Consider the following 14,144-nt stretch of genomic DNA (forward strand, 5'->3'; position numbering starts at 1 on the left):
ATAGTTGGAATAATCCCCCCACTCATTAGCCTATGAAATCACCCAGCCCATAAAAACTAACCACGCCGTATTTCGGGGCCTCTCGCCTTCTGAGATGGCCCACACTCTGTCTGTGGAGTGTGTTTCTCTCTAAAGAAATCCACTTCTTACCTACCACATTGTCTCTCACTGAATTCTTTCTGTGACGAGACATCAAGAACTTGAGCTTTATTAAGTTGTGAGACCAGGTGTGTAATCTCAATTAAAAGACCATGGGTTCAAGTCCCAATCTGAGTTGCACAGTTTCCGCTACATGCTGACCACAGGCAGCCCAGATGATTAAGATTCCTGAAACATCATCCTGTTACCTCACCACCAACCAATCATGAACCCTGCAGTCCTTACCCCAGATGTTGCCTTTAAAAACTCTTTGCTGAAGTCCATTGGGGAGTTCAGGTCTTTTGAACATGAACAACCCATACTCCTTGCTTGGTTCCCTGCAAATAAACGTAATAAATGTGGTACTTTGCTTCACCACAACCCGGTGTCAGAAAATTGGCTTTGCTGTGTGGTGGGTGAGCAGACCCAAGTTCAGTTCAGTAACAGGCCCAAGTGCGTAAGTTCTGGTGGGCAGTAGTGACACTTAGGCCACTTCTCTGGGCTGCCACCTCCTTCCCCCTCAGATATCAGTCTTCTTTCCCAAGCAATTTGACACATTCCTAAGGGCAGCTCCTTTCCTTTAAGCACGGGCTTGGTCTCAACTCCATTTTCTATGGATCCCACTTTCTATTGCCAGGTAAAGCTTAGCTTCCAGACTCCTCACAAAGGAGTAAGTTGATGGAAGCAAAACCTTTACTCCTAGAGTTAATTGGAGATAGGTTCCTACAAGAAAAATGAAATTCCTACATTAATTGAATTGAACGTGTATGAAAAGAAGTGTTAAGTTGGTGGTCATGACTGCCACAGGCCTGTAGCCTGCTGGATTCGGCCTCCTGAGTATTCATTCCTTAGTTCCCACAGTTCATGGAAGTTCTGTGATCTATGTGTGCCTACAGCCAGTGCTCAATAACTCTTTGAAAAGTGGAGGGATAAATGAATGAAGTTACAAATGGACAAATGAAAGAATCAATACATTGCCTTCTGGGAAGTTTTTGCTGAGAATATTCTTTTGAAATAACACTTTGAAGATCCCCTCTGCCACCAGACATACCACCATTTCTCCTTGGCTCTATCTCATATAATCTCCTGAGTCTATATTTTCTACTGCTAGAATTTTCTTATTTGGTTTTGTTATTTTCAAGATCTAATTTGATTTGGCTTTGGTATTATACCTTCCCATTAGACTGTAAGATCATATTGGGGTAAAGAAAGAGTACCACCATCTAACATCTAATAGATTTCAGCTTGAAAATTACAGAAAACTCCTTATTTCTTGGGTTCCTGTGTGTGCAAAATAAGTTGTTCATCATGGCATAATGGATAGAGTGTGGGCTTTTCAATTAGGACAGATCGGATTTGAATCTTAGCACTACCAATTTACTAGCTGGGGGGGTGTTAGGCACGTTACTTCACTTTTTTGGGGGACTGTTTTGTTTTTTTTTCCTGTAGGAAAATGAGCAATTTACCTCAAAAAGTTGTTCTGTAATTAAGCAGGACCCTATGGGGCCTTCCTGGGACAGACCCCTCCCATGTATCCTCTGCTTTAGCTCCTCTCTGAAGTACCTAGATAATAGTATCTGATGCTCATTTCCTGAGTTGTTTTACAAATGTTAAAATCTCCACCAAATGGAAGATGTTAACTACTTGATGGCCATGAGCACATGGCCCCCAGGCCTACTGGAGCCGAAGGATTGATAATGTTAACCCCTGTGACATAGCCCAGTTACTTCACTATCAACCGATTAGAGAATTGTGCATGAGCTGATCACACACTCTGGGATGCCCCTCCCTCACCTTGCCTTTAAAAATGTTTTGCTGAAACCCATGGGGAGTTTGGGTGTTTTGAGCATGAGCTGCCCTGGACTCCTTGTTTTGTGCCCTGAAATAAACACTGCACTTTCCTTCACCACAATGTGGTATCAATAGATAGGCTTTACTGTGCATGGGCGAGGAGACTTGAATTTGGTTTGGTAACAGTTCCTGAAGATTAAGCGAGATAAATATATCTAACTTTGCCTAGCTTAGTGCCTGGCACATGGTAGGTACTCAATACAAGGTAGCTATTATCTTAATATCTTACATTTGCGTAGCACATTCCATTTTACAAAGCATTCTGCCATACCTTCTCTTACTCTTTTCATATATATAAAATACACACACACACACACACACACATACAAGCACACACACACACACACACAGAGACACACACACAAATATCTATCAGACATTGATGCCCTAAGGACTCAAGTTGAACCAGAGCATATCTTCAGGCCCTGACTCTTCACCTTGGACATAGGCTTCCATGCTTCCTGTCCTTCCAGGAGCCAGACTATTACCCATAGATTCCTGGACTTTTATTCAGTAAGTGCTAAGCAGGTAAGAGGGTTGCTTAAATTCTAACAATAGGCCATTTCCTTAGCATTTCTTAGCTCAGGGCCACATTTGCTAGTTTTCCTGAGTTATTTAGAGGAAAGCCTTTGAATTGGGGTAATCTGTACATTTGTTTAACTTTTGCAGACCCTGAAACTCTTAGGACGCGGCCCTTCCCAAAACCTAGGAGTGTTCCTTTGAGTCTGGCCTAGCTCAGAAGTATAGTGGGAGGAAGGATAAGGCCATTTAAAGGCACTTTGCTGTTAAACTGTATTTGTGAAAGACCAAGTTCTTATTTTTCAAAACAATAATTGTAGGGCAGACAAAAAATGATGCCTGCCATTTCAGTAAACAACGAATGTTGCCTGCCATCAGGCCATCAGCCACTGCAGTCGCCCCTAAGGGTGTACCCTGAGGGAAATTCAAGATGGAGAAAAACAGGAGACTGGCCCTAGATAGTTAAGATGCATATCAAAGGAATAATTTCAATGAGCCCAGGCTCTTACATCTTCCCATACATAGAAAAGCACTAAAATCATTAACTTGAGATGTCTTGTTTTGTGTGATTAGCAGTCATCTTTTGATGTTCCACTACATGTTTTTTTTTTTTTCTAGTCAAAAACACCTATATATCCTGACTCCTCCTTTACCTCTTCGGAAAATTCCTCAGAGCTCTCTGAGAGGCTCTCTATAGTGCTCAGTAAGGTCCCAAAATAAAACATAACTCACAACTTTTAGGTTGTGGCTTTTTTTTCAGTCAATAGTAGATTGTATTAACTGTAGATTGTATTAATTGTTTTTTCCACTGGTGTATTCCCAGCACTTTGAATGGTGCCTGGCACATAGTAGACACTCTCTGAGTATTTGTATTTGTTGAATGAATATGATAGTTCAACCACTGAAAGCCAACAGTATTCCCTCAATATAATCTAGTGGGTGGGAGGGTGGGGTGGGGGGAGCTGGGGCAAGTTTGGGAAAGTTATTATAGCTCCAGAGTCTTCCAAGTCCTGTCACAGATTGCTTATCACAGAGCCAAGATCCGATCCCAAAAATGCCTGACTCTCTGGGTCTAAGCCCAGATCAGATTTAAGGATCTGAATTCCCTAACTCTCATTCTCAGGAAATGCATATTATGGGCAGAGTCAATAAACTCTTTGGCCAGATAAACCAGGCAAACATAAGTGTGATGAACAAATATGAAAGTTTAGTAAGAAAAGGAACCCTACGCTAAAAGTCAGGTACCCTGACTGTATTACCTTGGAAAAGTCATTCTATCTCTATGGGCTTCAGTTTCCTCCCCTCTTAAATGAAGGCAAATGGCCACTCTATCAACCACAAATAGTTGTTTGGAGGATGTGAGAACATGTAAAGACACTGCCAAAGATTCTCTTAAAGCCCTACTCTGCCAAAAACTGAATCCGTGATCTCACAGTGGTCCTGATGTGCCATGTATCAATGGCTCTGTGGAATATGCAGTTTGTTTCTAGGCTTCTTGGTGGTCTGAATGGTGGGACTGACACAAATTGCAGGGGACATAGATGCAAATGACATTTTGCCAGCAAGAAGATCTTCTATTTTTGAATGAAAAATTCCTCTTGTGAAGTGAGAGCCTCCCCATACGCTCAGCCACCCTGTGAGTAGCCAAAGACTTTATTGCAAAAATGAATACTCCATGTTAATGTTGTGCCATCTTGCTCCCTTACAGCAAGAGGAATGTTTATCACCTTATCATTGCTTCATGGATTTCTGCAAACATTTCTATGCCAGTCATGGCTACAGTCATTTCCTCCATCACGTTAGAGGTCTGCTGCTCTTTCCCTTCTTCAGTGTGTGTTTTACATTTTTTTTCTAAATATTAAATGTGCTCAGCATTTTATTTTACTTTGCTTTCCATCTAGAACAGTTGTCTCCATCAAACCCAGACCCCTTCTGCCTTCAAAACTCTGCTTAAAATTCATCTCTGCAGAATCTTTAATCCATTAACAAAGATTGGGTAAGCACTTGCTCAAGGTAAACCCTGCAGGGGTTTGAGACAAGGTCTCACCCTTTGAAGAGCATCGGCTGTAATCTGGGGGAAATGAGACCCTCACACAGAATGGGGGAAGAATTAGCAATTGTGAGTGGCATATTCTAAATGCCAGAGGAGTTGTATAGACAGAATGTCCCGGCGGAGAGCACTGTGGGCAGGCAGGGGTGGGTGGGGGAGGGGAACTTGACCTGGGCCTTGAAGAATGTGCTGATTTTAAATAGGCAAAGGGGAAGGGACAGGATATTGGAAGGAGGAAGGGGAGTAATGTCAGCAAAAGGCAAAGAGGCAGGAGTGTAGAGTTTGTCCTGGACAATGAGAGACACAGTAATGCAGACAGAATTTTGTCAAGGCCTAGCAACAGCACAGCTGGAATGGTAGTTTAGGTCCAAACTGAAGGGCTTTGGATGTCGGGCTAAGGAGTTATGTTACTATTCTATAGTCCATGGGAAGTTATTAAGCCTTACTGTACAGAAAGGTTACCTGATTGGGAACCAGATTTAAGCACATTCATCTAATCAGTACGCACAGTGGCCTTTGAGTTGGAGCAAAAGGGTGGTGGCTGCGCAGCCAGCCTGGTGGGAGAAGAAACTCTGACTTCCATCTGGTTTATAACTCTGCCACCCCAAGAATCTCAGGGTCTCTGTGTGTCTAGCTCTATAAAGCTGAATTTTGAATCTATCTGCCAGTAGGCGGCGGGAGGTAGGGCTTAGAATGGAGTATGGAATTTTTGAGCATTCAGACCTGGATTCAAATTCAGACTCTGCCATTTAGTTGCTATGCCAATTTGAGCTAGTCATTTGACCTGTCTGTTAAATGCCTCTGTTTCCTCATCTGTGAAATGTTCATAATAGTAACTTCACACAGAAGTTAATGAGAAAGGCTGGCGTGTAGGAGATAGATGTTCAACCAATGTTCCTTTCCTTCCTGATCCCCTCCTTTAATTAGCTGTGTGGCCCTTTGTGTCTCTTTCTCTGGAGGAGTTGCCTCATGTAAAATGAAAGAGCTGTTCCTTCCTGCTTTACTATGCTGGAAGAAAAGTCCTTGCCTATCCACTAACCCATCTCACCAGTCCTCCTTTCTCCTTCCTCTTACTCTACCAGGGGAGGAATTCAACCATTCCATCAACAAATATTTATTGAGAGTCTATTGTGTGCCAGGTACTGCTCTTCATCTGGTAGATAAAACAGTGAACAAAAACAGACAAAAATCTCTGCCCTCCTGGAACTGATATTCTAATTGTGGTTGCAGGGAAGACACACAATAAACAAACACATAGATAATACGTCAGACGATGATAAGTGCTAAGAAGAAAAACACAACCAAGGGAGGGGATAGAGAGTGATGGGAAATTGGCCAGGGAAAGGTTCTCTGATAAGGTAACATCTAAGAAGAGACCTGGAAGAAGTGAGGGAGAAGCCAAGGAGTTCAGTGGGAGAATAGCATTCCAGGCAAAAGGAAATGTAGGTTAAAAGACTCTTAAGTGGGGGCATGCTTTTCAAGTTCAAGGAACAGCAAAGGGGTCAATGTGTCTGGAGTAGAGGGCAAGGAGAATAGTAGTAGGAGAGGAGCCCAGGAGGTGGCCAGCAATCAGATCATGTAGGGCCTTGTAGGCCAAGGTAAAGACTCTGAGAGAAAAAGGGAGCCATTGGAGGATTTGGGGCAGAGTGATAGGATCTGACTTGACATTTTAACAGAAAGCCTCTGACTAGGGTAGGGTAGGGAATAGACTGCAGAGTGGCAAGGACAAAAGTAAAAAAGCATGGAGAAGGCTAAAGTAGTAATCCAGTGAGAGAGCATGGGTGCTTGGACTAGGGTGGTGACTAGGTGGTGGTAAGAAGTGGTCAGGTTCTGGGTATATTTTAAAGGCAGAACTGACAGGATTCACTGACAGATTGGATGTGGGGTATTCGAAAAAGAGAGGATTCAAGGATGACTTCAAAGTTTTTGTCTTGAGCAATGAGAAGATGAAGTTGCCATTTGCTGAGACACAGAAGACCAAGGGATAAACACATTTGGGGAAGAACTTTGGTTTTGGTCATATTGAGTTTAAGATATCTACTAGACATCAAGTGGAAACGGAGAGGAGGAAGTTGGATACAAGTTGGAGAGAAGAGTTGGTAAGAGGGTGGTGGGAACTTCCATAAGGGGTCTATCTCAAACTTTAAGAATACAAAATGGGGGCAGGCATTTGGCAAGGGCAAAGTATGTAGATGCTCTTCTGCATTTCTGCAATATTCTTGAGAACTGTTATATGTTTTTCCTCTCATCTCTTTTTGATGGAAGTCTTTTAGCAGAGACTAATGTTTACTGTGCATTTATTATGTGTCAGACACTTTGACATATAGCATCCCATTTCAGCACAGTTATCTTACAAAACATGTTGTCATCTACATTTTACAGATGAGAAAACTGAGGCTCTGTAAGACAGGCAAAAATCACTTGTCCTAAGTCACACAGCTGGTAAGTGAATATACTGGGATTCAAACCAGGATCTTAAGTCCTAAGCCCATGTTCCTCCCAAATATCTGCTTGTCACTAAGTGGGTCAGAGAGTCAACTCTGTGATCTCTATGTCAGTGATTTGTTCTATGGATTAACCAGAGCTAAGAGGTATTTAAAAACCAGTCCCTGCCCAACTCCTTAGCATCTTCTGCCCAATTGGTGGATGTTCAGAGGCTGTCAACTTATTTTGAACATTTATTCTTCATATATTGTCAACTAATATTTTTTTAATATTAGGACCAGGCAAATAAAATTAGGAAGGGAAATTTGGTGGGACAGAAAGCCAGTGAGGTATTACAAGCCAATTATATTTGAATTTCTGGATTATCCACAACTCCAACAGTGGCACAAATAAGAGGATAATTGCACAACTGGTTCTATTTCCTTTATATCTTTCGATAGTGTGTTATACAGCTCTGCACACAGTAGGTGCTTCATAAGTGGTACTGACAGGCATCCTTTGGCTCAGTACCGTTTTTGGAATTCTAGGCAGTCCGGGTTACCATAGCAGATGTCATGCCCCATTCATTTGACAAACAATACTGGTATCTACTATGTGGTAGATGCTATGCTTTGTACTGGGACTACCAGAATGGAAAGGACATGATTTTTACCATCACGTTGTTCACAGGTTAGTGGTAAAAAAGCCTGCAAAAAAATACAAATACGATGTGGTCAGAGATATCATTGAGATATGTTCAGGGTGCAGTGAAAGCAAAAAGGGAAATCTGTTTGGAAGGAGTTGTGGGGCCATACCAGCGGGAACACGTGATTTGATTCTTGAAGAATTTATCAGTTTTCCAAGGTGGGGGCATTCCTGGCAAAGAAACCAGCTTGTGCAAAGACACATAAGTGTGAGAAGTGTCAGTGACTTTAGGACTGTGGGAGTATGGGTTCCTTGTAGGGTGGCGGAAGATGAGGTTGGAAGGGCAGTTTATAGGTCATGCTAAGGAGCTGATATCTTGTCTCCTAGAGTACGTGGGGCCAGACAGGTAAGGGAAATGGGTGACAAGGACAGTAATGGAGACTAAAGAAAGGAGCTGGGGATGACTGTGTAGAACTTGATTGCTCATGCTTGTCTCAAGGGGGCAATTCTAGCTGACTGTAGCCGTATGGGAATGTGGATCCAGTGTTAGCATGCTTTAAAGATATAGGGATTTTTTATGTGAAATCTCCTGATTTCTGGATCCTGGCAATCATTTTTTTAATCCAAAATTTTAGCCAACACTGCACCAAACACAACACAACTGTTGGCTGGATGTAACCTGCAGGCTGTCATTTTGAGACCTGTGCTGTAGGGGATGGGGTACTTATGGAAGCATAGAAGCGAACTGGATTAACACTTCAAAATACTTTTTAAAACTAACCATGTACATTCCTCACTGGATTACCGCATTCCAATATTTCTACTTCATATTAAGCCATATGTTCTTCCTTTTGGGAACCAAAGTGAGGTCCCAGATCAAATGCAATTTGCAGGACTTCTGAAGGCAATGGTGCAACCCAGGGTCTTCAGTCAAGCTGTGAAAAGCCTGGTAGAACATGGTAAGCTGAGACTAGTAAGGCCCCTGAGCACCACCACCACTCCCAAGAGTGGTTGTTATTTGTTCCCTTTTCACTTTAGGGGAAGAAGAGGCAGCCTCTTTGAACCCTTTATGCAACCAAGTCAAAATAGTCAGTGATAGCACAGATAAAACACAATATTATAGCTGTTTAAGTTCAAACTCCTCAATTTACAGTTGGAGAAACTAAGGTCCTCAAAAGCAGTGACTTGCTCAGAATGACCCAGCAAACCAGTGGCAGGGTCAGGTCTACTGACTCCTAGTCTAGCATTCTTTCTAATAATCCTGGGCTGTGATAATTAAGTTAAATCAGCCTGGCAGTTCCTCCAGCCAGCATCTAGAATTCCTTGACTGAATAAGCAGAACTTGAGATTAGCTAAGTGCCCCTTTTTATTTTCTTATTTGCATGATGATGATATTCTTTGCAAGCTTTATATTTCATACGTAAGGGCTAATGGGGAGACACAAAGATGCTTCTGAAGCACTGAGGCTATTCCCAAAGTGTCTGAAAGAAAAATTGGCTGTGGCTAATATATTTAAGGTTTATGACCTCTGTAATCTTTGGACTGACCCCCCCACCATATGCTTTGCTTTCGTTTTGTTGTTTCTCTTCTTTTGTCTTCTTTTCTATTTCCCCCTATTTTTCTTCTTTTTCACCAGCCTAGGTCTTAGGCTTACCCTTTTCAAGTCAATAAAACTGCTAATTATTCATAACATGGGAATGGGAGTGCATAGTGACCAACAAGCATACGTATTTCCCCTGCTATGGCCATTTAGCTCTCTATAATCTCCGACTAGTAACTCTTGTCAGTTTCGACTCAACTAATCCTTTCCATCTTTCATTTCAGGGTCTATTGTTCTGACATTTGCCACTTTTTTTGGTTTGTTTTTTTGCTCTGAACCCTTTTCAGAGGGTTGAAGATGCTGCAGTTGCAGCAGTGTACATCTGGAACATTTGGCTGACTTGTTGAACTTCCCCCAGGGACTACTCCAGGGAGAGGAGGAGGGGGTGGAGAGGCCAGAACAGTTGCCTGCAAATAGGGATGCCAATACTGTCTGGCCATTCTGTGGACCACCCTTGTAAAAATCCACCTTATTCTGGCCCTCAGTTTCCCCATTTGCTCATTGAAGGCACTTGTTCTCCACTCAAAACTCCTGCTGCGGTGGAAGAAGAAAACTACACTGGCTGTAGATTCTCTCGTACAGCACTTTCTACATGTAAAGGGATCAATACTTTGAATTAATTAATATACCAAGAAATCCTAGGGGACTGTTTTATCCTGCGTGAGGCAGCATCACTTCAGTTCCACCTGGCACAGATGGACTTCTTCGTCACTTAGATTGAGGCCCCAGACTCACTCCAGGAGTGGGACTGTCTCAGTCCCACCTCATTCTCACTCCCTTTGGCTCTCAGGCTACTGGGTCTCCTTTTCTTTTGGCGCGCCATCGGATTGCAAACCCAGCAGGCATGGTTTCATTCCAAACCCAAAACTGTTTTCATTAGTTTAACGTCTGTTAAACGCTTTGAAGATTGAAAGCAACAGATAAGTACTGGAGGATGTTATTAACAACTGCAGTTAATTGCAAACATTTCTATTAATACTAGTTTCCGCCTCCTTTTCTTTGCTCTACTTTCCTTCCCAGATTCCCCAATTCTTCTCAGCCTCCCCCTCCCTCCCTCCTCATCCCCCCTTCCCCCCCCACCCCGTACTGGCGCGCAAGGGTTAAATTGGGGCGGAGTCCAGGGATGAACGACAGCCGCAGTCACCAACTGGAACGGGGCGAGCGAGAAGAGCTGGGTGGGGCCACGGGGCAGAGGCGAACCCACACGCCCCCAGACCCCGCCCCGCAGCTGGAGGCCCCGGGTGGAACGGCATGGGGCGGGGCGCCAAGGCTTGGCGGGCTCGGTGGTTGGGCGTCCCGGCAGCCGCTTGAGGCACGGGGCGGGGTCGGCCGGGGCCTCCTCCCTCATTCCCTCCGCGGGGCCGAGTCGCCCGTCTCTCCCGCCCCTCCTCCTCCCTTTTCCACCCCTCGGAGTGGAGCTGCACTTGCGGCTGCTCCCTGCTCGGTCCCGCCCAGCCTCCGTCGCGCAGGAACGGGTCCCTGCAGCCCCCAGCCGATGGCAGGACAGTAGCCGCCTGTCAGGGGTCGCGAAGGGCTGAGGCAGACGCGGCGGCTCCCGGGCCTCAGAGAGTGGGTGTCTCCGGAGGCCATGGGCTACCCCGAGGTGGAGCGCAGGGAACTCCAGCCCGCGGCAGCGCCGCGGGAGCGCGGGAGCCAGGGCTGCGGCTGTCGCGGGGCCCCTGCCCGGGCTGGCGAAGGGAACAGCTGCCGGCTCTTCCTGGGGTTTTTTGGCCTCTCGCTGGCCCTCCACCTGCTGACGTTGTGCTGCTACCTAGAGTTGCGCTCCGAGTTGCGGCGGGAGCGGGGAGCCGAGTCCCGCCTCGGCGGTCCCGGTAACCTCGGCACCTCGGGCACCCTGAGCAGCCCCGGTGGCCTCGACCCCGACGGTCCCATCACCCGCCACTTCGGGCAGCCATCCCCGCAGCAGCAGCTGCTGGAACGGGGAGAAGCTACGCTCCCCCCAGACGCCCAGGACGGGCACCAGGTGAGTCACTCTGGAGGGGCAGGGCCCCCTCCCCATGTGCGCAGGGCGGGGGCCCGGGGAGGACTTTGCCACCTCGAGCCGAGTTCGACGGCGGGATCGGGGAGGGGGCGGGCGAGCTGGGGAGAGGTCGCCCCGGGGCAGGTTGTCCTCGGTCCCTGGCCCAGCTCACCCTGACTCTCTCAGGACCCCCGGACTTGGGAACTCTGGCCGGCGCCCGCCGCCCCCGGCTCCGGCTGCCTCGGGAAAAGTTGGCGGCGCTCCCGGCCTGGCCGCGGCGCGAAGGTGCGGGCGCTGCCCCCCGGCTGACTAACGGCAGCAGCCTGGCCCTTCTGCTCCCGGTGAGATTCTCCGCCCGCGGTGCTTGTTTTTTCGTGTCCAGAGCTGATGCCAGCACTAGCAGGCTCTCGTTTGGAGTTGGAGCTGTAAACAGCTGTAATAACTGCTCCACGCCCGTTGAAACAACTTTGAACCGTGTTTTCGGCGCCGGGGTGCTGGTGCACTGACCAGATCGTGGGCTTGTTCACACTTACCTGCAATTTGAGACGGATTGTCCTCGGTGTTCTAGTGAGGATCAGCGCCCCTGAGGAATTCTGGTAGAAATATGCCGTCTTGCTAGACAACTTCTGAAACAGCAATTTAAAAAATCTTTGGAATAAAACTCACCCTTTGCATGCCGGTTCTGACTCTTTTCTGGGGAGTGATGTGGGGAGGGTTGATGTGAAGTGTCTTCACTCCTGCTTGCTTGAGAGCAGGAATCTACTGATGGAATAATGACTCAAGAGTAGTCTCCCAGGAGCAGTTTTTTTTTGTTTGTTTTGACTTGTTTTTTGTTTCTTTTGTTTTTTAATACAATCTTTATGGTGTTTGTGCCCTGGTTAGCAAACTGTTAGCTTTAGTGTTTGTTTTCTACTTTTTTCTAGCTCTTTATTTAAGGAAATTTAGTGCACTTAAAGTAAGTATTCTCTTGTTTGCCATATTTTGTCTCATGTAAAACTTAAGGGAAGCAGCCAAGGATCCTTTTGAGGTGGTTAAAGAATAACAGTCAATTTGTTCCTCTTGGGGAAGAGGGCAAGTTGTGCAAATAAGTTCCTTGAGGTGAGTGACCCAGGCCTTCTATATTTACTACCACATCCAGAGTCATTGTCATACTCTGTAAACATTATTCGTGCTACTTTGACCACCCATCCAAAGCTGGTGTCACATTCATGATAATGCTTTAATATTAGGGCCGACACAGTTTCTACATTTTGCGTTGGAAGGTTGTCCTGAGCCTTAAAATGTTTTGCTAGCACACTTCAACTTATATAACAGCTTATCAAAGAAGATAATCAGTAGACATGCTTCTCATACTTGAAACTTTAAACACAGTAGCTAAATGATAATTAACTAGGATTCTGGTTCCCTTTATCTATCCACCTCCCAACAACCCCCCCCCGCCCCCCCACCCCCCCACCCCGCGACTATGCCCAGTAGAAATACTTAGCAGCTGAATATTGGTTTTCTGTGAAAAGATGAAGGAATTGAACTTCCTTAGTCAAATGGTGGCAAGGCCTTTTGGCATTCAGAATGGACAGACCCCTGTTTGTAGGCTGAGGATTAGTAGAACAGCTGTATTCTGGGGCTTCTGTGATGGTGTGGGATTCTCATAGGGTCTGTAATGGCATTTAGTTGCCTTTGCGTGGTGCTTCAAATAGTTCTGTCTAGGTTTAAATACAGCGCCCTATCTTCTGTCCTTTATTTTTTCCGTTTTAATCTTTTCGAGAAGTAATAACAAGCATACTGGCTTTTTACATTTGCTGACATCAATTGGAGTCAGAGTTTTTTAGAGTTATGCGGGGCCATGAATCCATTTGATCATTCCCCTTGGAGAACACATAGTTCCTATGGGGGAAATGACTTGTCCAAGGTCATACAACTCTGATCAAAATTAGAATGGAAGTTGGTCTCTTTACTCCCAGTTCAGTGCCCATTCCCCTATAATATACTACTTCCTGGAGCCTTTTGTCTGGTAGCTGGGTAGAGCTATGGAATTTTTGCAAAAGAGAGGGCTCCGATCTGCATCATTTTCTTCTACTCTACCTACATTTTGGCCAGACTAAGTTTAACCATGTATTCCTTATTCTTCCTGAACTTCACTTTCAGGAGAATTAGAGTATACTTTGAAGGAATTTTAGCCCAGATTCAACGTAAGTTTTTCTTGAGGGTGTTAGTTTTAGTATACCAAGAAAATAAAAAAAAAAGGAAACATTGATTGGCTATTAAATTAATATGGCTACATCTTGGGTAAAATTTCCAGTGCCCTGGTGCACCCTCTGCTGGCTTTGCAAAGACATTTAATTGCAGTATTGCTGACAGTCAAGATTCTAAGTTGTGCTGACAGAATCTGATTCATAAATAAGGAAGTAAACAGCCTCGTGGGATTTGGCCACGTAGGTCATATTTTTATATTTTAGTTTTCAACACAAACAGCTGCTGTTACAGCAGCTCTTAGATGGAGAGGAAAAAAGATAAAAATATACACCCTTTAATGAGCAGAACATTTCAGGTTTCTCACCAGTTTATCTGCAAGGAGTGAAGGCAAACTGATGAGAATAAATTGCAGGAAGATCTCATGAGACCAAGTGGGCAGAATAGTCAGAGGCACTTCATTGTATAAGGTCATGCAAACCTATTCATGCTTATGAGATGATGGGCTCAGTTATGACTCAAGAAAGGGATCTAGAAGTCACTGAAGATGTATGTATGTCATCCCTCAATTTAAAAACTTTAAAAACAGAATACAGAAGGAAATTAGGGCAGTCAGGATACATAGCAGAGAGATCAGCAAGGTTCTCCTAGGGACTTATTAGAAAAGCCTTCCCAGTGGGGGCACAGTTGCTCATGATAAAAAATGAAAGGGTCACTTTGGACCTTCTGGAATCATACCTATCTCC

At 45.0% G+C, this 14,144-nt stretch overlaps 1 protein-coding gene across 4 annotated transcripts in view; it reads left to right on the plus strand.

The window, feature by feature from the left end:
- Window positions 1-10,535: 10,535 nt before the first annotated feature.
- The window catches only part of EDA (ectodysplasin A), a 393,208-nt gene continuing 389,599 nt past the window's right edge, over window positions 10,536-14,144 (plus strand). For 3 of the 4 annotated variants that reach the window (XM_061178037.1, XM_061178038.1, XM_061178039.1), the window contains exon 1: window positions 10,536-11,211. In XM_061178037.1, coding sequence (XP_061034020.1) covers window positions 10,816-11,211 — 396 coding nt within the window. In that variant the 5' untranslated portion in view covers window positions 10,536-10,815. Of the gene's footprint in view, window positions 11,212-11,394; window positions 11,889-14,144 lie in introns of those variants that run through there. The other variant, XM_061178040.1, reaches the window with a different exon arrangement.

This window comes from Eubalaena glacialis, chromosome X (genome assembly GCF_028564815.1).
Source record: "Eubalaena glacialis isolate mEubGla1 chromosome X, mEubGla1.1.hap2.+ XY, whole genome shotgun sequence".
NCBI classification, from domain to species: Eukaryota; Metazoa; Chordata; class Mammalia; order Artiodactyla; family Balaenidae; genus Eubalaena; species Eubalaena glacialis.